This window comes from Pristis pectinata, chromosome 14 (assembly GCF_009764475.1).
Source record: "Pristis pectinata isolate sPriPec2 chromosome 14, sPriPec2.1.pri, whole genome shotgun sequence".
Classification (NCBI taxonomy): Eukaryota; Metazoa; Chordata; class Chondrichthyes; order Rhinopristiformes; family Pristidae; genus Pristis; species Pristis pectinata.
The window spans coordinates 28073673-28098215 of NC_067418.1; the positions used below are offsets into that span (position 1 = coordinate 28073673).

The 24543-nt window shown below is 41.0% G+C and overlaps 2 protein-coding genes and 1 non-coding gene across 3 annotated transcripts in view; 1 reads left to right on the plus strand and 2 right to left on the minus strand.

The window, feature by feature from the left end:
• Positions 1-3674: 3674 nt before the first annotated feature.
• rpl27a (ribosomal protein L27a) lies at positions 3675-11369 on the minus strand. The gene is made up of 4 exons (XM_052029404.1): positions 11229-11369; positions 10962-11037; positions 6762-6936; positions 3675-3846 (listed from the first exon to the last, which is right to left on the minus strand). Exons 2-4 carry the CDS (start codon positions 10991-10993, stop codon positions 3718-3720), a joined length of 336 nt encoding a protein of 111 aa, XP_051885364.1. The 5' UTR covers positions 10994-11037; positions 11229-11369; the 3' UTR covers positions 3675-3717.
• LOC127578028 (small nucleolar RNA SNORA3/SNORA45 family) lies at positions 5531-5662 on the minus strand. The gene has a single exon (XR_007957473.1). It is a non-coding gene; the product is annotated as a small nucleolar RNA SNORA3/SNORA45 family (small nucleolar RNA).
• Positions 11370-13045: 1676 nt separating the features above from the next.
• trim66 (tripartite motif containing 66) overlaps positions 13046-24543 on the plus strand; it is a 160991-nt gene continuing 149493 nt past the window's right edge. The window contains exon 1 of the mRNA XM_052029215.1: positions 13046-13073. The gene's annotated coding sequence lies outside the window, so the exon portion shown is untranslated. The remainder of the gene's footprint in view (positions 13074-24543) is intronic.

The window sequence follows — 24543 nt, forward strand, 5'->3', positions numbered from 1 at the left end:
GGATACATTCTGGGAGGTCAAATGCAAGCCAGTATACAGTAAATGGCAGGACCCGAAGGAGAATTGAAGTACAGCAGGACCTTGGAGTCTAAGTCGGTAGCTCCCTGAAAGTGGCAACACAAGTGGATAGGGTGGTAGGCATATGGCACTGTTGCTTTCATCGGGCAGGGAGAGTATAAAAGTTGGCAAATCAGGTTACAACTGTACAAAACTTCAGTTAGGCCACATTTGGAGTACTACCTGTCACCACATTATAGGTATGATGTGGAGGGGGTGCAGAAGAGTTTCAATAGGACATTGCCTACATTGGAGTGTATTAGCTATAAGAGGTTGGACAAACATGGTTTTGGCCTGAGCATCAGAGACTGAGGAGCAAACTGATGGAAATTTAGAAAATTAAGTGAGACAGTTTCTCTTTCCCCGCAGGGTAGACAGGTCAACTACTAGATGGCAGAGGTTTGATGCCAGAGGGAGAATGTTAAAGAGATGTGAAAGGCAAGTTTTTTCCCCCCACACTGAATGTGCTGCCAGGGGAGGCGGTAAAAGCAGATGTGATAGCAACATTTAAATCATGTGGACAAACATGAACAGGCAGGGAATAGAGGGATACAGGCCATATGCAGATGGGGGTTAGATCAGCATCATGGTTGGCAGACTTGGTGGGCCTGTTCCTGTGCTGCACTGTTTTATGTTCTTAGAACTTTAAAATGACATTTATCAGACATGATTTCCCTTTCATATTTTTGATGGCTTACTCTCAATTCTCCCGTCATCCTTTGATTTAAGACATTCCCAGCATAGCACTAATCTTCACATTATGCCTTTTACCCTCCAATTTTAAATTTGTCCACAGATGGATTATCCTTCCCAGTGGCACGCACCTCCTGAAGTGTTTTCTTCACTTATCAATTTAGCTAGATCTGCTTTCATACCTTAACTGCACCCGGAAAACGGAAAATGAAATTCTAGAACAGCACAGCACAGGCCCTTCGGCCCACAATGTTGTGCCGACATTTTATCCTGCTCTAATATCTATCTAACCTTGCCTTCCCACATAGCCCTCCATTTTTCTATCATTCATGTGGCTATCTAAGAATCTCTTAAATGTCCCTAATGTATCTGCCCCCACAACCTCTGCTGGCAATGTATTCCACACACCCACCACTCCCCACGTGAAAAAACTTCCTCCAATCACCTTAAAATTATGCCCCCTCATGTTAGCCATTGTTGCTCTGGGAAAAAGTCTCTGACTGCCCACTCCATCTATACCTCTTATCTTGTACACCTGTCAAGTTGATCAATTCTATCATAAATATTTGGTTTCCAGCCTTATTCATCTTGCAACACGCTATTAGGTATATCTATTCATTTGTGTGTGTCATCAATTTACCTTGTTTCTCAATGTTGTTTTCAATTAGAGCTTTTGAATGTACTTTCTCAAAAACTGCTTTCCCTTACTCTATTGTGTATAGGGCAGTCATTATGAATGCATGAAAAGTGTAGTCTTGCTCATACTATCTCTTCCTATCACAATTTAATTACAATTAACCATTTCACCAGCCTATACTCCCACCTTATAGGAAAGATGCCATTAAGGTGGACATAATGCAGAAAAGATTTACAAGAATGTTGCCAGGACTCAAGGGACTGAGTTAGAGGAGTTGAGCAGGCTAGGCCTTTATTCATTGGAGTGTAAGAGAACAAGGGGTAATCTTATAGCAGTATATAAAATCACAGGGGACATAAATAGGGTGCAGTCTGTTTCCCAGGGTTGGGGAATCAAGATCTGGAGGACATAGGTTTAAGATTTAAGATTTAATAGGAACTCAAAGGACAACTTTTTCCACCCAGAGGGTGGTCTGTATATAGAATGAACTGCCAGAGGTAGTGGTTGAGGCAGGGACATTAACATTTCAAAAGGCACTTGGACAGGTTCATGGATAGGAAAGGTTTACAGGGTTTTGGGCCAAACAGGCCAAGCTTAGATAGGGGCCTTGGTTGGCATGGACCAGTTGGCCTGACGAGCTCATTTCTATAACTAATGACATATCATGATACATTTTTTAAAAAAATGTATCCTCACCTGAACCAATTACTCATTTGCTAGTCTAAAATCCTACCAGATTTGCAGACTCATTAATGGGCTGCCACAGGAATCAGTAGGGAGGGTTGCTTTTGCAACCTGCTCTACATACCATTTTTCAAAGTTTGTGCATATGTACCATTAGGGGTCTCTGCTCAAGCTCTTTAGAATATCCTCATGCCTCCTACCAAAATGCAGCTTCACATCTCTGCATTGAACTTCATTGTCATGTCTGAGCTCTTGACCAGCCTGTATATATCTGGCAGCTATCCATCATCATGATCCTTTGTGCATAATATTTAAATTTTATACCACAATTAATTTAGAAAATGGCTTACACCCAAATTGAGATCCAAATTTCACCTAGATATAGATTGGAAAAGTAACACCAAATCCTGGGGAATACCACTATTCACCTTCTTCCACTCAGAAGAAACCATTCATGCCCTTGGCCACTACATCCAACTAACTTGGATGAAAAGTGCAATACATTCAAGCTTGCTACCACAAAGCTGGAGCATGAGCTGCAAGAACAGTTTGGCCAAGGATGCAGTCAGGTTAAACAGACTATGTAGCAGTAGTTGGAACATAAATGAAAATGCAAAATTGTTTGCTTGGATAGGAGGCAATACTTTAATTGGCATGAAGCATTGGTGAGAAGGTTTCTTGGCCCCTTGTATAACAGTGTCACAGATACAGCAAAAAAAGGGAAAACTGTTATAACTGCAAGTGGGTTGGAGTACAAAAGCAAAGTTTTGGCAACATGTCACTTGAAGTACAATGTGCAGGTTTGGCTGCTGTACCAAAAAAAATAAACACTGGTAAATTAAAAATTCCAGAAATAAAATTTGAGTTGAGAATGTGGGGAGAACTTAAAATGCAATTAATGTAGGACAAGTTGAAATGGGTGATTGATGGTCAATGCAGACTCAGTGGGTTGAAGGGGGTTTCTGCACAAGTGTCTCTGCATGACTAATAGTCAAATGAAATACATTTTCACTTAGATAATTAAAAAGGTGTTGGCTGACATTGAGTGTGACACTTCCAAATTATTCCCCAATTTACTACATGACACACCTACAGCCAAGCCAGACTATATGTCCATGGGTCAGAAAACCTAGCACTTGCCCCATAACCAGCAACTTGCTTGACAGTCATTCTTCCCTTCCTGCTCCCACTGCCAGTTATTTTCTTTTTTAAAAGTATCATTTTCATTCCTTCGAAATTCAAATTTCACTTTGACCAACTGTGTATTAAAATCTTTAATAGCAATAACACTAGAGGGAAGTCAGATAAAAATCAAGGACTAAATTGGATAATCCTGCTCCAATGCTAATCTCCATTCAAATCTGGAGATGTAATAACCTTCCACATCCAGTAAGTTTTGCTACAAATTAATGCTTTAATTTCACCATCTCAAAATAGTTGATCACTACATTCCTTATAGAAAGTAAATACTCTTGATCATCTCAGTATTTGAGATAGAGGCCACATTAAAGCCCATTTATTCCAAAGGTTTGGTCACCAGGGGAAGGAAGAAGCTCTCCCATTATTTTTCTTTAAAAAAAAGCACAAAGAATAGAGACCCCAGTTAAAAGTGACATTTTCTTTTAATTCTTGCACCCAGTTAAAGTTTATGCCATTAACACACAGGCTCCTCCAACTTCCTTGATTTTCTCTTCAGCTTTCCTGCTGAAGAACTTAGCCTTGACAATGACTGGCTGTTTTGGAAGTCTTCCTTTACCCAGAACTTTATAGTAACCCTGAAAAACAAGAACAAGATCATTTTCTTAAAAACAAACTAAATAATTTCTTCCCCCAACCTCAACACCTTTAAAATCATACTTCTGATTTAAAATTTATGATGCAGCTCAAAGGATGCATTTAAAGCAAAAAAATGTAGTTCTACATTTAAAATAGCCTGCAGGACAAAAGTGTGCTCAGTTTTTGTTTTGTATTTTCCCTTCACAGCATCCAAAAATGTTTTTTTTAGAAAAACAGTTGCTGTTGTAATATTGCAAAGTATAATTGTGATACAAAATGAATTGCTTTAACAACTAAAATCATACCAAGGCCCTCTCAGATCAGAGGTCAATAAAACAGGCCCAGCATTAGCCAGGAGCTAATTGAAATCAACTTCTGTACAAAAGGACACTGTGCCAGATGGCAGAAGCTATAAGATGCCACTTCTTATTTTTACACATGAATAAGATTTAATTGGTCAAAATAACTAATTACAATAGAGAATGGAATTACATCATGAATAACCTAAAAAAAAGGAAACTGACTCAAGGAGAACAAGCAGAGAACAGCCTTAATGAATACTGCAGAGGACATTCACTCTGCCAAGTCACAACAAAAAGAATAACAATAAACAGCTTCTCTGCAGCAGATGATTTGTAAAACTAGGGCATTGTGGAAATAAGTATGATATACTTCAATTCATAACTTAACACCGATTACAACTTTTGTACAAAAATAATTAGAACATCAACTATCACATCTGTTAAGGCCTTAAATCAAACTCACATCAACAGAGCCTGCAACAACGGAGCAAGATCCAGACATGTTTGCAAATGGCTCACCTCAGAACATTTTACTTACAATTCTGAGGAGAGGCAAATTAAAATATCAACTACAGATGTGACAATCAGCTCAAAGCTATTCAGGACAAATGCTTTGTTTGATCAACATTAAGATTATATCCACTCTGGCAAAGCTTCCCATCTACAAGATGGACTATAAACTTAAATTATTTCCCAAGTGACAAGATCTTGGGAATACTGTCTAAAGCATACTCATCTTGGTCATACAACAATTGATTGAAGTGGAAATTCCCATCTGACACCACCGACAAAAGGACAACAGCATTCAAGATGGCTTATACTAATTTCACCAATGAGTATGTGTAACACAGTTTTGCCAAAAAGAGAATGTGAAAAGCAGATTGCCACTAATAATTTAAAGTGACACCTAATTTAAAGTAAACTGATTACACCTTCAGATGGCGAACCAAAACCATGAAAGGTAACCCAGATGAATAAACGAATGAGCACTATTGGGGGCATTGACACATTATGGTACCAAAAAAAATGCAGCAATTGTGTGTACCCATTTCTGTCACTGAGGATACATCTAGAAGTTTGAACTGAAGTGCCACTGCACTTGTCAAATCAACAAATGATAATCAAAACCAATGGAATGCCCATCTGAAACCAATACAAGTTTGGAAAATCCATTCAGTTTTCTGGCCACATCATAGGTCAAGGCTGGTTTTTTATATTTAAGGGCCCAAATTTCTTGAATAATCTGGTCCTTGAGAAGCACCAATTCTAGGATATAGAACTATACAAAGCAGCAAATTCAGTCACAGGTTCAAATTGAAACAGAAGTAACACCATAGACTGATGGGAAAAAAGTGGTCCATTCACTATTTTGCAGTGTGGATCATGTCACTAATTTGGTGGCTGACTGCACTATAAAGGAGCTGCAGCCAGTGAATAATATCAGTAATTACTCTTCGAGAACTCTAGCACATCAAGACAACTGAAAGTGTAAGGATGTGACTCTAGCCTCGAATGCCTCAGAAAAGAGTACAAATTCTGCTGTTTAACCAAAGCCTTGCACTACACATTGAAAGTTGCCTCTACAGGAGCAACCCTTAATCAAAGAACACTTAACTTCCATGCATACATTTAATTTGATGTAATCACAGCAGCCTTACTCTAATTGCAAAAATCACAAATACCACTAAATGGAGTTAGAAACCAAGTGCAGACCTGTTAATTTAATATGGAAGTCAGAATCTATTTAAGAGTTCACAAGTGTGTACGTGAACTTCCATAAAACATGTAATAAGGCAATTAGTATGAGTCACAACTTAAGTTATTACGTTTGTTCCTTGCTGGTTCCCAAAGTAATCCCATCAGCTCCCACCCCCTTTTACTTATTTCTGTTGACCTCTGCAAACTACTCTCAAATGTCTATCAATGCCCCCCCAGTTCTTTTCCCTATTTGGCTACTACACTAAGGGGTAATTTTACATTAGCCAATTAATACAAGCACACCTCTGGCATGAGAGGGGAAATCAGAGCACATGACAGAAACCCAGTCAAAGGGAGAATGTACAAACTTTATATAGTGGTCACCGGAGCTATGAGCCAGGTACATTAACTGCTGTAGCACCATGCCACTGTGTGAATGTTTTCTGAAGAAGTTAATTCATCAAGGGACATATCAGGTTAAAGTGAGGACAGAAACTGTAAAAGGATGAAAAGACGATGGCAAAAACAAGGGCATACAAGTGGACTAGGGAAGTGTGTTCACATTGGATGAACAAGTAGTGTTTTCTCTTAATGGCAAGAATCCCAGAGAAATGGAATGTCAATGCTACTCATATAAAAGTAAGATCATACATACTAATATTTTAATTATTACTGATTATATTGCATTAGAGTTGAGGGGGAATAAAGGGGCATAAGTCTGTTATACACCAAATTAACTCATCTTCAGATCATCACGATTCACAAACTCATGAAAGCTAATAGCCACCCACTGGCTCACAAGTCAGAGTGCTGCTGACTACATGCATTGTGCAAGGCAATTCATTTCTCTCTGATCCATCACTTTTTGACGTAAACTCCCTATAAATATGAAACCAATGTGTGGCACTACTTACTGCATGTACAACATCGATAACAGGTGCTGGTCCTTCAGGCTTCTTAGCATAGTTTAATCTGGTTTGTTCACTGACCAGTGTCCACAACTTATCCAGATTTATGGTAGGACAGAATAACTGGCTCCTCTTTAAATGGTAATGTCTCATACCAACTTTTCCAAAATAACCAGGGTGACTGAAAAATAATGGTTAAGAAGAATAAACTTAGAGTATTAAATAAACTAAACATCTACAAAATTCAACATAACAAGTACTTTATTTAAAAAAGATAATTCAGGGAGCATTTCTCTCCACCCCTCCCATGCTCATTTTCTCTGCCCCCCCCCCCCCCCCAACTACGCTAAGCTTTTATGGAATGTTATTAAACCACATCAAAATAAGGAACTTATTCCTTCATTCCCATTTCAAAGGGATTTCTGTCTTAAACTAGCAAACAGACATTCTGGGCCAGTTGACTATTTTCTTCTCACCCACTGAAAAGCTTTAGTTTCCATTCATCTCAGAAACAAACAATTAATGGATTCATATATCGGGGAATATTAACCAAAACTTTGCACCAACAACAGGATTAGACGGCAAAGAGATATTTGGACTCAAGGCTGGGGATAAAGAACATGTGGAATGGAGAAGAGATGAGGTGAAGAACAGAAGGGATGGGTAGGGGGATGGCATGGAAGAGGCAAGGAAAGGGATAAAATGAAAAGCCGAATGTTGTACAATTAAAATCAGTCCTAATGTTGTGATGTTCCTGCACATTTAGAGCTGGGTTACACTGGTACTGTTAATTTTGGAAATATTACTTGTTACAAGCCTGTATAAATATTTGAAACTGAAAATGATACACCAGCCTTTAACCTTGGTACAGGTGCAGTTAAATATTCCAAGATACAGTTGCTCAGTTATAAAACTGAGCATTAGGCCCTTTGGCCCATCACATCTATGCCAACCATTGTGCCCTTCTATACTTTATCCATTTGGGTACCTGCCCAGATGCCTCTTAAATGTTGTTACTGTTTGTCTCCACAACCTCCTCTGGCAGCTCATTCTAGCTATCAACTACTCTGGAAAAATTTACCCCTCAGATCTCCTTTCCCTCTCAAACCTATGCCCTAGGCACTACCATAGGAAACAAACTAGCTAGTTATGCCTCTCATAATTTAAGATACCTGTATCACGTCACCTCTCAGCCTCATTTGCTCCAGGGCAAGCAGTCCCAGCCCATCCAATCGCTCCTAGTAACACAAGCCCTCCAATCCAGGCAATATGCTTGTGCATCTTTTCTGCACTACCCCTAGCTTCAGCACACCTTTCCTGTGGCAACCAGAACAGCACACAAATAACACTTCCAAGTGCAGCCTAATGTTGTACAGCTCTAACATGACATTCCCAATTCTTTTACTCAATGCCTCAGTTGACAAAGGCAAGCTACATGCCTTCTTCACATATCATACCTGCATTACTACTTTCAGGGTTCTATTACTTGTATCCCTAGGTCTCTGTTCAATACTCCCCAGGGCCCTGTCCTTCGCTATGCTCTGCCCTGGTTTAACTTCCCAAAATGCAGCACTTCACTTGTCCATGTTAAATTCCATCTGCCATTTCCTTGCCTACTTTCCCCATTTGAAATTGATGCAAGCTTAGGCAACCTTCTTCACTGTCCACAACATCACCAATTTTGGTGTCATCTGAACACTTACTAATCATGCCACCTACATTCTCAACCTTGTCACTAATATCCATGACAAAAAGAGCACTCAGCACTGATCCCTGGAGCACACATTGGACACAGGCCTCCAATCTGAAAAATACCTCTCCAATACCACACTCCACCTCCTACCATTAAGTCAGTTTTGTATCCAAGTGGCTAACTCACCTTGAATCCCATTTCTAACCTTCCCGACCAGCTTGTCATGCAGGACCTCGTCAAAGGCCTTGCTAAAGTCCACACAGACAACATCTACCACTCTGCTCATCAATCTTCTTGATCACCTCTTAATGAAACAATCAAATTCACGAGACACGTTTCACCCCCACCACAAAGGCATGTTGACAATCTCCAAATCTGTCTTTGCCTTTCCAAATCCAAGTAGATCCCACATCTTTGAATCCTTTCCAATAACTTTCCCACTAGTGATCCAATGTTCACTCATTTGTACTTCCCTGGTTTATCCCTGCTGCCCTTCTTAAACAAAAGGTGCAAAATTAGCTACCATTCAGTCTTCCCATACTGTAACTGTGGCTAATGAAGCTACAAAAATCTGGCAGGGAGCTGGCAAACTACTCCCTTGCTTCATATAACAACCTAGGATACAACTGGTCAGTGCCTGGGAATTATCCACCTTTATACATTTCAAGACGTCCAATGCCCCCTCCTTTGTAATGTTGATATGTTCCAGGATACTGCTGTTTCCTCCTCCGAACTCACTAACTTCCATGTCCTTCATGATTAATATAGGCAAATAATATCCATTTAAACCCTCATCCACACAGATTACCATGTTGATCCTTAAGGGAACCTATTCTCTCCCTTAGCTACACTTTTATCTTAAATTTACTTCTAATCTTTAGGATTCACTTTTATTTCTGGCAGATGAGATATCTCATAGCCCCTCTCTGCCCTAATTTCAAAGTTCTACTGATATTGCCTCACTGGACGTTCCCACAGGATATCCTATTAAAGTACTGCTGTGATGCTATCCCTAGTCAATAGTGCAGCACCCCCTTCTCTCTTACCTCCACCTGTCACGCTGGAAGCATCAGTACCCTGGAACATTGAGCTGCCAATTCTGCCCATCCCTTAACCATGTTTCTGGCACACAGATTGTGATACTGTTATTACAATCTATGCTGTTTCCCATGAGCCTTCCTGCCTTAAAGCAAGTGCAATTTTGTTGATCAGACCTTCCCCACTCCCTGCTCTGCCTACCAACTGGACTTGCTTGCTTTAATCTCATTTGCTTCACCCTTCATCTGATATATTACTTTTGGTCCAGACCCCTGCCAGACTAGTTTAAACCCTTCCAAGTAGCACTAACAAGCCTCCCTGCAAGGATTATGGTTTTAGTGATGAAAAGCTCCCCCCTCCCAATTCTATCCACCATTTGTCAGTTCACCCTTGGTTGCTTCACCAAACCCCTCCCTCTCATTGTCAGTCACATGACTTTGGAAACGTTCAGCATCTTCATGTCCCAACAATTTCTCCATCACAAGCTGGAGAACAGCCAAATTTAAATTGGAATTTTACCAAAAGTTCCCACTGGTCTTACTAATTGAAGTGGAGAATTTGGAGTGTGGACAGGCACAGAAAAAAAACTGGGATCCAATTAGTTTGAAATCTCTGCCTTACGCAAACCATTTCACGTTTAGGCTGCATGTTAACAACACGTTTTTAGGAGGACAATAGCAAGGATAAGTATTAATAGTCACACCAAATACAGACAACCATCATGTTAACTTGAAGTTTGTATTCAGTGACTTAAGAGAAAAAAATTCTTGTGCTGCAGAAGATACCTCAACCTAACCAAAATGCAACACATTCCACAAATTTATAAGACATTAATGAAGAGCAAATTCAGAATGTGTTACTTAACCTTTAAGAGCAATCTTACAAGAGTAGCATACAAGCACACACTAATAAGGAAAATAAATCAATTTTGATTCCAGGTTACCTGGCATGTACAAAACGTTCCAAAGCTGCCATTTACACAAACCAATGCACAGCACATGGTGTTAAATAATTCAGACCTCCTTCCAATGTAGTTTTGTGCCAACTGTCAAGATTCAAATTCAATCAAAAGCAGAAGTACCAATTTTGAAGAATTGCACCCAATGAATAAAGTTAGTAGTCCATCAATAAGAACTGTAGGGGATCAACCAGGAACCTCAGGATACAATTCAAATCCTTAAATTTTGAATGTTGGGCAACATGAAAGGGCAGTGGCAGTAGGAGTGGAAAATAGATAAATACACAGCTTAAATATCAAAACTTGCACTACTTCACAAAAAGTTAGTATTAATTTCTGTAGCAAAGTTAAGGAAGCCAGCTTCTGGAATGGTTGATATTTCCTTTAAGGTGGCATTTTTCTTTAACACATCTATACTTTGAGGAGATGTTTTGTTACCAAGATACCATAATTGATACCACATAGTACAATATTGTGACCACACATGAATCAAAACACTAAATGGTACAATACATACTATTTATCAAAGTTGATTCTGTGATGATGCATTCCACCAGCATTGCCTCGACCTCCAGGATGCTTCCTGTGTTTGCCTAAAATAACAGAATAAAAGTTAATAAGAAATCTTTATTAGTCACATGTACATCAAAACACACAGTGAAATGTATCTTTTACGTAGAATGATCTGGGGGCAGCCTGCAAGTGTCACCACACTTCCAGCACCAAGTAATTAAGACACTATAAATACATACACAAAGAGGGCAAGCTTGCATTTTTGACTCACCAATACGGCCGTGACCATGGCTAACATGTCCTCTCAGCTTCCTGGTTTTTCTAAACCTAGTCGGCTACAAAAAATTGAAAACATTTAGGTCAATTTGACAACCCAACACCTTCACTTCATTCCCATCCTGTGATGCATACAGTATTTTACCAATGCACAAATATGGAATATCATACCTTGTTACATTATAGTAAAACTCACTGCTATTGTAAATCAAATGCATCAGTAATTGTTCCTATTTCAAAACTTTCTTTAACAATGTAAGCAGAGACTAAAAATATTGTTATCCAACTAGACCTATTCCAAAAGAAAAATCTGTGGTAACACCAAAGTTAACCAAACCACATTGTACCATTACAATCAGTTACTTGCCCAACATCACGATGAATTCAGACACTAATGGCACTTTCTGATTTTGTAGTTCTCGACATTTTCCTTCTACTCTCACTAGATTACGATTCTCGGAGATCAAGAGCCAAAGTTGAAATCACCATTCCTCCATTACCAAGGATCTATATTCATGCAAAACCATAATTGCTACAAATCTAACTTAAAGCAAATCTCATCAATTACAATGGGCATTCAGTTAATGGAGAATAAAGCTTCATCTCTACTACTTTCCAACAGAACTCAGCTGCATTTCCACTTCACTTCTATGGTCCCTCAAGCTACAAGTTAGGTAGAGATGAAAATCAGCCAATTTACTGAAGGACAAAACAAACACGATGGGCCCGGTGGCCTACTCTGCTTCTATTTCTCATTGTTTTTAAAACACACAGACTGATCATTCCCGAGGAAACTTTATGAAGTGACCCAGAAACAATCATTTGGTTTAGTCAATCAGCGTTCAAATTTTGAATCGTTAACATAAATGCGACTGTTTATTGCTCCCTCAGACTTCAAACATTTAATTATGTTAATGTAACGTTATTATATTCAAGTGTGAATTGCTAACTAATGAAATTAAGTTTGAACGTGTCCGAAAATCCGCCGAAGGTGAGCCACTGGATTAGTTTGCAGGCCAACCTAGCTCCCTCCAAACGGAAAAGCAACTTTGCTCAGCGCTTCCTGCCAAAGTGGAGGATGGCTCCGAGTGAAAGGGGTTTGCAGTCCCGGCGGGAAAACCACTGCAGCGGCCGGGTAGCGGCGGGTTCTGCCCCGGGTGGAGCCGGCGAGGTCGGCGCTCCGCCTGCAACGGCGCCGACTCCCCGCGCTGCCCCCAACTAGGCCGCGGCTACACGGCGGCGATGGCAGATCTCACCAAACTATATACAACTCCTGACCGAAATCACCACCCAGGTGGCCGGGAGAAGACGCCGCAACAATTGCGACACGTTAAGTCCTAACAGGACGGCGCTGAGCGACGGATGCCGTTGGATTCAATGGACCCAGCTCCGTGCCAACTTACAACCGGTACCTACCATCTTGGCTGGTGACGTAAAGAGGAATGACAGCGGGAAGTCTCGCGGATTTATTCGAGATTTGGCAGAGTTGGGGAGCGCCTGCGCCGTGACATCTTAATTATTCAGTCTGCTGGGTGGGGCTGTGCTGCAAGTCAGGTGGGGACTTGGCTACAACTCCGGGCTTAACCTGAACCAAGCGGTGCTTGTAGCCCTGTGAGACAACTTACTTCAAGTCAGCTACTCCATAGGACACAAGAGCCTTCTGCTGCTCCCTCTCCCACCCCAGGGGGACGTTGATAAATGTTGAGTCGTTCTTCTGCCCTAAAGAATGAAATGAAGAAGCTATTTTAGTTTCTTTGCGACACGCAGGTATATTACACCCAACATTTCACTGGTCACTCGTTGCATGAAGATTCAAAACACAGTTACAGCAAAGTAAGAGGTATTCTGGATTTATATCAATTAGATTAAAATATCCTTCTCTGGTCTTTGACCCTGACTCTAAAGGGAGATAGTTTCTCCCTATTTAATCGGAATCTGCCATCATTTTGTACGCTACTAAATTGTTTTTGTTTTACATTAAATTTCAAAGGGTTCAACTGGCCACTGGCCTACTCGTGCCTTTTTGTAGTCTTTAACTCCTCAGTGTTTACCTGTGCTATGTACGGCACTGCACTTTCTCTGTAGCTGTGACACTTTGTTCTGTTACTGTTTTTACCTGTACTCTGCACTAACTCAATATGACTGCACTGTGTAATGAATTAACCTGTACAATCGGTATGCAAGACAAGTTTTTCCACTGTACCTTGGTACAAGTGACAATAATAAACCAATGCCAATACCAGTTGACTCAGAAGTTCTATACAGCTGCACTTTCTTTCCACCAGCCTCCCCATTAATGCATAATCCACCTCCTTGCATGAGACAGGTACCACCAATGTTAAAAAGAGTAATTCCAAAGAGTAATTTGAGAGTTGTGGAAGCAGAGTTGCCAACAGCACTTAAGATGTGTCTCGACGAGGTCTTGAATTGACTGGGCATAGAGGGCTATGGGCCAAAAGATGGAAGGTGAGATTAGTACGGCTGGGTGCCCACTGGTTAGCATAGACATGGTGGGCCAAATGGCCTGTTTCCCTGCTGTATGACACTGTGACTCTAAAATGAGATCTTTACCCTGTACACACATTTCTAAGAAATTGATATAAATAAAGATGCAGTTTAAAAAGCAGTCCCATCTGCTGAACCATTCCAAACCAACCCAGTGATTATCAGTACAATCCACTCTGATAACTGACCCTCTTCCTACTCCCAACCAACAAGCCTACCTCAACGATGAAGCTCTCCCACCAACCATCTACCCATTGGCTCCCAATCCTATCACAAATAAACCCAGACCCCAAATATTCATCAATTAAGCCCATTAATCCCTACATTGTCCAAACCTATTCAGCTGCAATTCTCGCTCTGACTCAACCTTAGTAGGGTTTGTGAGAAAAGGTCTTGCATACAGAAGCCTGTTTAGTAGTATAGGACCTTGCTGCCTACTGGGTTTTTTAATGGAAGTTGAAATGTTCATTAGTCAGCGAAGATCTGTTTGACCAGTGACCTTTATAAGTCCTGTCCATTTCTTGGCAACTGATTATTTTAGCCAGGTGAAAGCTGTATACCCATTGACAAATGTACATGTTAAAAATATATCTATTATAGTTGAGTATGTCACACCAGTTGAACTAAAGCATTGATACCAACAAATTTAATTAAAACTTCAATGAATGACTCTATAGTATCCTGCCTCTGGTCTCTTACCCTCTTGATCTATTCTGTTGTGGTATGGTCAACTGACCTTTATCTTGCAGAGGGCAAATATCAGGTTTCGGACTCATCCTCATGCCTCCCTCTGGACCATGAACCCATCACTGAACATCAGTTCTTTATCTCCCAGAGAGACACAGAATCATTTCACTGGGAGATCTTCTCTCCACTATTTCTATCTTTTTAGTCTCCCATCCCATGCCCACACTGCCCACTCCTACCTTCTGCCCAAGCAGGAGCGTCTGGCCCGATGCAATGTTTCAGCCTGCCCTTAGCCCCACTGAACTTATTTCTTCCAACCTTACTTTCAGCTTTTCTCCCCTCGTCCAGTCCATTTCCGGTTCCATCTGTGACATCAATTGATAGAGACTTACAGCCTGAAAACAGGCCCTTCAGCCCATCGCATCTGTGCCGACCATCCAGCACCCTTATTTACATGAATCCTACTATAACCCATTTAATTCTCCCCATATTCTTATCAACTCCCATCAGTTTCTACCACTTATCTACACACAAGTGACAATTTACAGTGGCAATTAACCTATCAACCCGCATGTTTTTGGAAGTGGGAGAAAACTAGAGCACCCGAAGCCAACCCACACAGTCACAAGGAGAATGTGCAAACTGCACACCAACAGCACCAGAGGTCAGGATTGAACCTGTTTCACTGGAGCTTTGAGGCAGCAGCTTTATTAGCTGCACCACTGTGCTGCCCCATATGTTTGACAGGATTAAGTGGCAGATGTGTCTTTTTGTGGGAGATATGGATTTCAGTCCATTTAGGCTATCCCTGCCCTGTTTTCATGCTACATCGATGACTGCATTGGTCGTACTTTCTGCATTCATAGAACTCAAATATTTTACTTTGGTGATAATTTCCACCTTGCTGCCAGGTGGTTCATCTCTGACTCTTCCCTTTCCGGTTCTGTCCGTCTCCATTTCAGGGATGGGCCAGCAACAAGTATCTACTCCGAGCCTCCAGACTGCCACAGCTACTTCAACAACACTTCCTCTCACCCGGTTTCCTGTAAGGACTCCGTTCTGGTTTCCCAGTTCCTCCGTCTCCATCGTATTTGCTCTGATGACAGGGTTTTCCACACTGGTGCCTCTGAGAGGTCTTTTTTCCTAAATTGTGACCACTCCTCTACCATAGTTGACAGAATCCTTGAGGTGTGCTCTCACCTCCCCTCCTGGGCAGAGCAAGGATAGAGTTCCCCTGGTCCTCACCTTTCATCTCACCAGCCTTCATATTCAATGAATTTACTCTTTGCAGTTTCATCCAGCTTCAATAAGATTCCATTACCAGACACATCTTCCCCTCCCCTACTCTGTCAGCATTTCAAAGGGACCATTCCCTTCCTGGCTTCCTGATCTGCTTTTCCATTCCCATCCCCACCAGCCATCTCCCTAGTTATAGAACGTTCTTGTGCAACTGCAGCAAATGCCACGACTGTCCTTTTACCTCTTCCCTTCACATTATGAAAAGATAAAACGGTCATTCCAATTGAAGCAATAACTCAGTTCCTCTTCTTCCAATCTAATGTACTGCAGCCATATTCACAATGTGGTCTCCACTACACTGAGTCACCAAATGCAGAGTAGGTGACCACTTTGTGGAGCACCTCAATTTACTGCCGCGGTGACACAGATCTCCCTGTCGCCTGATACTTTAATTCTCCAATACATTCACACTCTGACTTATCAGTCCATGGCTTCCTGCACTGTTATAATGATGTGCAACATAAGCCTGAGGAATAGCACCTCATCTTCTGTCAGGGAACATTGCAGCCTTCTGGACTCAAAATCAAATTCTACAACTTCAGTAAACTCAGTTTCTCTATTGGATCCAAACTGGCCATTTCTTTTATAGGGTATCTGTCTGTGATATTAGTTGTTTTTCTCTCTCTGTCTGACCTCCCTGGGCTTTTCACAGATTTTTATGTTCCTTCATTTGATTTTCACTCTATAACTTCTGTTATCTCATAGATTTCATTAACTTTCTATGTCTCCAACTCGCCCGTTAATCATTGATTAAACAGCTAACTGCAGCTTATCCCCACGGTTACTGTGGTCTCACCCTATCAGAGATATTCCTTTTGTCCTTTACATCCCTCTCCCACCTTCTCTGCAATTTAAAACTAATTTGTTTTCCCTCTTCCCCAACTCTGACAAAGGGTCTTCGACCTGAAACATTAACTCTGTTTCTCTTCCCATAGATGTGCCTAACCTGCTGAGTATTTCCAATATGTTCTGTTTTTATTTCAGATTTCTGGTATGAGTAGTTTTTTTTATTTTCATATAAACATGTCTGTGGCAATTAAAGCGCTGTCCACAGCTTTTGAATTGTCTGTGACCATTGCAGCTCCCATGTCATGATCTTTGCATTGGATTTGGATATCAGTATCATAAACATACCAACAGGTGGCATGAAATGAATATTAAATCCCCAAACACCTCCTTTCTCACCCAGAAGAGTGCTAGCTCTCACCATGGTAACCAGCTGTACACTGCCTCACAGTACATTACCACTTACACAATTAAAGGCAAACCAACACCACTGAAAATAAATTGCAAGTTAGTTTGACTCTAGAAACACAAGAAGAGATTGTTTCTTGCTAACGTGAAAAATTTACTTAACCTCTCCTTAAGTTATTATTCAGATATGTCACCAGTGTATTCGCATAACATACCTCTTAGCTGTAACTGCTGTCCAATTTATGTCTCCTTGCATTGACAACTGATGAGCAGATACTGAATTCAAATCTGAATTTTTGTTTTGATTTTGAACTGGAAATGTTTGAAGATATAGACATAGTCATTCAAATTCGACAGAAAGTTGACCTCACAACCCTTGAAACCACTTGCCTAACCCAACTATTATGCAGTTGCCATTTCCTCTCCAATCCTGAGGCGATGCCCTTAGTTCTGGCATCGGGCAGGCAACATTGTCTTTGGGACACATTACAATACACTACACTTTGTGTCATGACATCAACTGTGAGGCAGTGTACAGCTGGTTACCATGGTGAGAGGTAGCGTACTTCTGGGTGAGAAAGGAGGTGTTTGGGTAGTTAATATTAATTTCACGTCAACTGTTGAAATGTTTATGTTACTGATGTCCAAAGCCAATGCTAAAATTGTGAAGTTGCAATGGTTACAGACAACTCAAAATGTAGGGATAGTTTTACAATTGCCAAAGAGTCATTCATATGGGTCATTCCCCCTAAATACGCTGTCCCCTATTACAACTATTGCATTGCTTTTCCCTCCCTCAGGTTGAATGGCTCCCTGATGCTGTGGTCAGTTTATTCATTCTCCCTGCTTTCTCCATTCTTGCTCACACAGACTGCAAGAAATCTATACCTACTGGGCAAGTCCCATTCCTAAGGATCTTCAGGCATGACCTTCTGCAGCCCCACACCTGCCTTAGTTGTAATCAGACACTCCTTTCCTCTTGCCTAACAAATTCTGCAGTACTTATTCCAAGGGATCTTACTGTATCTTGCACAGTATCCAATAACTTTTCCAGTCAATGAAGTTTCACAATATCTGAATCTCAGACTCCAGGTCATCAGTTCTGAGCCAAGTTCCTGAAGCTGCAGATACATTCTGCGGATGTGGTTGAAGTGGATCTCAAGTAATATCCATCAGTTCCAGATACTACAGACAGAACACATCACCTTGTTTTACTTATAATTTGTCTGGTCATTAACATAGTTTCAAGATACCAGTTTTAGATATAAGTATGTAGTAAATTATAATTTACATCAAATCCCTTTCAGATGGAGAAAATAAAACTACATTCTCATCAGTTAGGTTATTTTACACTCACCGTCTGATTAACACTCTAAACTAAAAATAGAGAAAGTAAATTTTTCTTTAAATATAAAGCTGCACCTTTGCCCTTGCCTTGCCAAAGCCCACACGCCATAAAGTACCGTGCACTCTATTAAAACAGACAGTGTTTTAAGAAAACCTACAGATTTATATTATCAAATTCCACAAATTCTGAGTCAGTCAACAGTAATTTCAGTTAACCAGTATGTTGGTTATCTCATTAACTGGGAGACAAGCAGGCAACTTGCTTGTCACTTTTTGCTACTTGTTTACCACTGAAAATGAAAATTAAAAGATTAAGAAAATCTAACAGTAAAACTAAGTTTAAAAAATATATTTGAAATGAAATCCCCTCCTCCGCTCCAAAGTCCATACTCTTTTGGCACTGCACTCAGTGGGCCCTGTATGCTGTGCTGAAGATTGAAGAGCACTGTGTAAAAGTATGGATGTAAATGTAAATAAGGTATAGTATGCACAAATAAGGAATTACTTAGCTAAGGTAGTTTAGGAAACTGGAATGAAAGATGTTAAGATAGATAAGGAATGATAGACATTTAAAAAAATAATTCATAATCTGTAATAAATTTACATTCCCCTAAGGAATAAAAATATAATACATGAAGTGGTCTAGCTGAAGCAAACATAAAGTTAGAGATAGAATCAGATTAAAGGAAGGAGTTTTTACTATTGCAAAGAGGATTAGGAAGCTTTAAGAGTAGGGGACTTTAGAAGTCAGGAAAGCATTATCAAGAAAAGCAATATAAACATAAATTAATAAAACATACTGTAAAAGCACTATAGAAAAAAGGTAAAAAAAGCAAGGAAATGTGAAAAAGTAAACATTGGTCCTTCCAAATGGAGAAAAGAGAATAAAGGGAATAAGGAATAGTATAGACATTAAACAAACATTTTGCATCACTCTTCATAGATGATGTTGCAAAAAGATATCTTGGAAATAGCGCAGGACCATGGGTCTAGTGTATAACTACAGAAAGTTATTATTAGTAACAACAACTTCCATTTACGTACTGCCTTTATCATAGCACGATTGTTGCAAAGTATTTCTCAGCTGCATTATCAAGCCGAAGAGGTGCTGAACTAAGATGACAAGGAAGTATGAGGACCGATGATCATATGCTAGACCACAGAGTTATACAGCTCAGAAACAGGCCCTACGGTCCAACTCATCCGTGCTGACCAAGATATCTATCTGAGCTAGTCCCATTTGCCTGTGTTTGGCTCATATCCCTCTAAATCTTTCCTATCCATGTACCTGTCTAAATGTCTTTTAAACATTTGTAAATGTACCCACCTCCGAGTGTGACCTCACCAACGACTTATAACATGACATCCCAACTCCTGTCCTCAGTGCCATAACTGATGAAGGCAAGCATGCTAAACGCCTTCTTCACTACCCTGTCTACCTGTGCCTCCACTTTCAGTGAACTATGTACCTGTACCCCTAGGTCTCTCTGTTCTACAACACTCTCCAGGACCATACTGTGTAAGTCCTGCCCTAGTTTAACCTACCAAATTGCAACACTTTGCATTTGTCCCTGTTAAATTCCATCTGCTATTCCTTGTCCCACTTCCCCAGTTGATACAAATACCATTGTAATCTTAGATAACCTTCTCCATTGTACCACCAATTTTGGTGTTATCGGCAAACTTCCTAACCATACCAACTACATTCTCATCTAAACTGTTAATAATCGATGACGAACAACAGTGGACCTAGCACTATTCCCCGCAGCATACTACTAGTCATAGACCTCTAATGTGAATTACAACCTTCCACTACTACCCTTTGACTCCTTCCACCAAGCCAATTTTGTATCCAACTGGCTAGCTCATCCTGGATCCCGTGTGAACTAATCTTCCAGATCAGCCTACCACGTGGGATCTTTCTAAAGACTTTGCTAAAGTCCATGTGGATAATGTCCACCGCCCTGCCATTGCCAACTCTCTTTGACACCTCTTCAAAAAACTCAATAAAATTTGTGAGACACAATTTGCCATGCCATGCTGACTATCCCTAATCAGTCCTTGCCTTTCCAAATGCTAGTAGATCCAGTCCCTCAGAATTCCCTTGAGTATCTTTCTCACCACTGATGTAAGGCTCACTGGCCTGTAGTTCCCTGGCTTGTCCTTGCAAACCTTTTTAAATAAAGGCATAACACAGCCACCCTCCAGTCTTCCAATACCTCACCCATGGCTGAAGGTGATGCAAATATCTCTGCCAGGGCCCCTGCAATTTTTTTGCCAAGCTTCCCACAATGTCCAAGGATACACTGGTCAGACTCAGAGGATTTATCCTCCTTAATACACTTTAAGACTGCCAACACCTCCCCTATTGTAATGTGGATATATTTCAAGACATAACTATTCATTTCCCTTAATTCCTTAGGTCATAGAGCCACACAGCATGGAAACAGACCATTTGCCCCACTATGTACCCACTGACCAATCCATATTAATCCCATCTTCCAGCACTTGGTCAGTTGCCTTCTATGCTTGGATGATTCATGGTTTTGTATGGACACTTCCTGAATGCTGTCAACACTCTGCTTCCACTACTCTCTTGGGCACTGTATTCAACGTACTTACTGGGTGAAAAAGTCCCCTCAGATCCCTTCTAAATCTCTTACCCCTTACCTTAAATCTATGTCCTCTGGTTTTATCTACCTCTGATATGGGGAAAAGTTTCCAGCAATCTACCCCATACTCCTCATAATTTTATATACCTCAATCATGTTCCTTCTTCACCTCTTCCACTCCAAGAAAAAAAACGAGCCTCGCAAGTTTCTCCTCATAACTGAAATGTTCCAGCCCATGCAATATCCCAGAACATTCCCCCCAGTCCCCTCAGGTGAGGCCTTCTCCTCCCCTCCCCAAAACAGGCTCCATCGTCCCCCAGCTCACCTGATTACACCTATCACCTAACCCCACCCTCTCATTTCTCTACACTAGCTATCTTCCCTCTACACTCTCAGTGCTGGCCCAGGGTCTCAACCCAAAACATGGACCATCAGTTTGCTTCCCCAAATGCTGTTTGACCTGCTGAGTTCCTCCAGCAATTTGCTTTTTAGTCTTGAGTTTAGTTTCTTGCCATGATTAGCACTGATGGAATGATTAAATTCAGGAATGTAGAAGAGACAAGAATTAGATGTGAACAGATATCTTGACAATTTTTTTGGGTAGAAGAATTACTAAACTGGGAGGAGTTAAGATTTTTAAAATTGAGTCATTGCATAACTGGTCTTCAGTATCATCGGAAAGACAGGTGTTGTTTGAATAGGACTAGGTGTGAGCTGTGAAACAGGAAGCAGAATGTGATAGACCAACGTGGCATATGTTGATTTCAACCATGATTGAGCTGAAAGAAGGAAGAATTGGCTGATGCTGTAGGCATGGAAATAAATGGTCTGGTCCAATAGATGGCAAGGATTTGAGGTCTAAAACATTTGGTTCATAATGTCATACCATGGTGTAAACAGTCTGGTTCAGTTTCAGACAGTTCCCAGGGAGAGAGATGGATTTGGCAGTGAAGGAATGGAGGTCTTGAATGTGATGTCCTCAAAAGTGCATTAAAGGTACAATGTGAAGAAATTGTGATCTACTTGCAAGTCATAAGACTTAACCGATATACATGTTGAGTCATCTTGCTTCTTCTTAAGACTGAGTGTTCCCATCATTGTTCCATTGTTGCAAGCCAAGCATACCACATGTCTCTTCTGTCCAGACTGATTGGTCAGGGCGGAAGTGGGATGGAGAATTCAAGAGGCAGGCCTCCTGCACTGTTACAATGAGGCCCAATGCAAGCTTGAGGAACATCACCTCATTTTCCATCTGGGTGTGTTGCAGCCTTCTGGACTTGATATTGAATTATACAACTTCGGGTTACTTGATTTCTCTCTCTGTGTCAGTTCTCCATCTGTGATATTGTTTCTCCTTTTTCTTTTTCTCTAGAAGTGAAGGACATGTCCTGCCTGACATGTCTTCCTGTTCTGCATTTCACTGCTCCTACATTCCTAAGTCTAAAAACAAACTGTTGGAGGAAATCAGTGGGTCAAGTGGGAAAGGAATTGTTGATGTTTCGGGTCAAGAACCTGCATCAGGGCTGAGAGGGAAGTATAAGGGAAAATAAGGAGGGGTGAGACAGGGCTGGTAGGTGATAAGTAGACTGAGGAGTGAAGGATCAAGGTGGCGGAGGGGGATGGGAAGGGCTGGAGTTAGGAGACAGAGGCAGGTGAGTCATAGGTGGAAGCAAAAAAAGAAGAAAGAGAAAAAAAGAGGCAGATGGAACAAGCTGTGGGGATGGGAGGGTGAAGGCAGGGACAGCTGCTGGATGGTGATAAGCAAGGACACAAAGGCTACATGTGTTGGAATCTGATAAGTAGGGAAGGTGAAAATGGAACCCGTTAAGAGAAAGATGAAGGAAAAATGGAACGATATGGGGGAGGGGGATACATTGGATGAAGTGTGTGGGTAGATTGGTATTGGTGTTGGTATTGGTTTATTATTGTCACTTGTACCGAGGTACAGTGAAAAGTGTGTCTTGCATACCGATCGTACAGGTCAATTCATTACACAGTGCAGTTACATTGAGTTAGTACAGAGAGCATTGAGGTAGTACAGGTAAAAACAATAACAGTACAGAGTAAAGTGTTACAGTACAGAGAAAGTGCAGTGCAATAAAGTACAAGGTCACAACAAGATAGATCGTGAGATCAGAGTCCATCTCATCGTATAAGGGAACTGTTCAATAGTCTTATCACAGTGGGATAGAAGCTGTCCTTAAATCTGGTGGTATGTGCCCTCAGGCTCCTGTATCTTCTACCCGATGGAAGAGGAGAGAAGAGAGAATGACCCGGGTGGGTGGGGTCTTTGATTATGCTGGCTGCTTTGCCAAGACAGCGAGAGGTAAAGGCAGAGTCCAAGGAGGGGAGGCTAGTGTCCGTGACGTGCTGGGCTGTGTCTAGAACTCTCTGCAGTTTCTTGTGGTCCTGGGCAGAGCAGTTGCCGTACCAAGCTGTGATGCATCCAGATAGGATGCTTTCTATGGTGCATCGATAAAAGTTGGTGAGTGTCAGAGGGGACAAACCAAATTTCTTTAGCCTCCTGAGCAAGTAGAGGTGCTGGTGAGCTTTCTTGGCTGTGGCATCTACGTGATTTGACCAGGACAGGCTGTTGGTGATGTTCACTCCCAGGAACTTGAAGCTCTCAACCCTCTTGATCTCAGCACCATTGATGTAGACAGGTGCATGTACACCGCCCCCTTTCTTGGCATCAATGACCAGGAACCAGGAGGGGGAGGGGGATGAAAGTAGGTGATGGAGGGGCTGGAAGATAGGGGGTATAGGAAAGAAAACAAAAATAGGAGGAGCAGAGCAGAGGAACAGTGGATTGGAAGGAGAGAGAACGCGCGGGGAAGGAAATTGGAAATTGAGTTCCGGCATCTGCAGTCTCTTATGTCTCCATTCCTTTCTCCATGTCCCTCTATGTATGTTTTCACTCTCTAACTGGTCCCATTCACTCATTGACCAGATAACCTTGTTCATAGCTTATCCCAAGGGTCACTTATCAGAGTTTTACCCTATCAGAGACATCTCTCCTCCATCACCGTCCCTGCAGCTTAACAAACATCATTTCTCTCCTTCCCAGTTCTGACAAAGGGTCTTCGATCTGAAACATTAACTCTGTTGCTCTTCCCACAAATATTTAGCCTTACCTTTCAATATTTTTAGTATTTTCTAATTTTATTATCTGAAACTAGTGGCCTAAATAAAGGCAGTTACATGGTATGAGGACAGAGTTGGTTAACGTGGAGAGGGAAATAGATTAAAGGGTAAGATGATAGATCAGCAGTGGTAGACATTTAAGGAGATATTTCATAAATCTCAGTAAAGATCCATTCCAGTGAGGAAGAAAAGCTTAACGAGGATGTACTACCTGTGCCTAACTGAGGAGGTTAAGAATGGTACCAAACTGAAAGAAAAAGTTTGCGTTACAAAGGTTTGTGGTAGGCCAGAGAATTGGGAAATCTTGAGAAGCCAGGAGAAGATGACTAAAAAATGTTACAAAGAGGAAGAAGATAGAAGATATAACAATATGTTACATCTGCTGGTTCCCTTTCATCCATCCTGTCTGTTACATCCTTAAAGAACTCAAGCAAATTTATCAGACATGAAAAAAGTACATAGAAAGAGCTTTTGCAGTTATATAAAAAAGGAATAGTAACAGTAAACATTAGTCCCTTAGAG

Bases quoted from the DNA above. Each gene is read 5' to 3' on its own strand.
- rpl27a (XM_052029404.1), bottom strand. From the start codon at position 10,993: ATGCATCATCACAGAATCAACTTTGATAAATA. The intron at 6,937-10,961 runs GTATGTATTGTA...ATTATTTTTCAG, and splicing joins AGAATCAACTTTGATAAATA to TCACCCTGGTTATTTTGGAA. The intron at 3,847-6,761 runs GTAAGTAGTGCC...CTTGTTTTTCAG, and splicing joins TTATCGATGTTGTACATGCA to GGTTACTATAAAGTTCTGGG.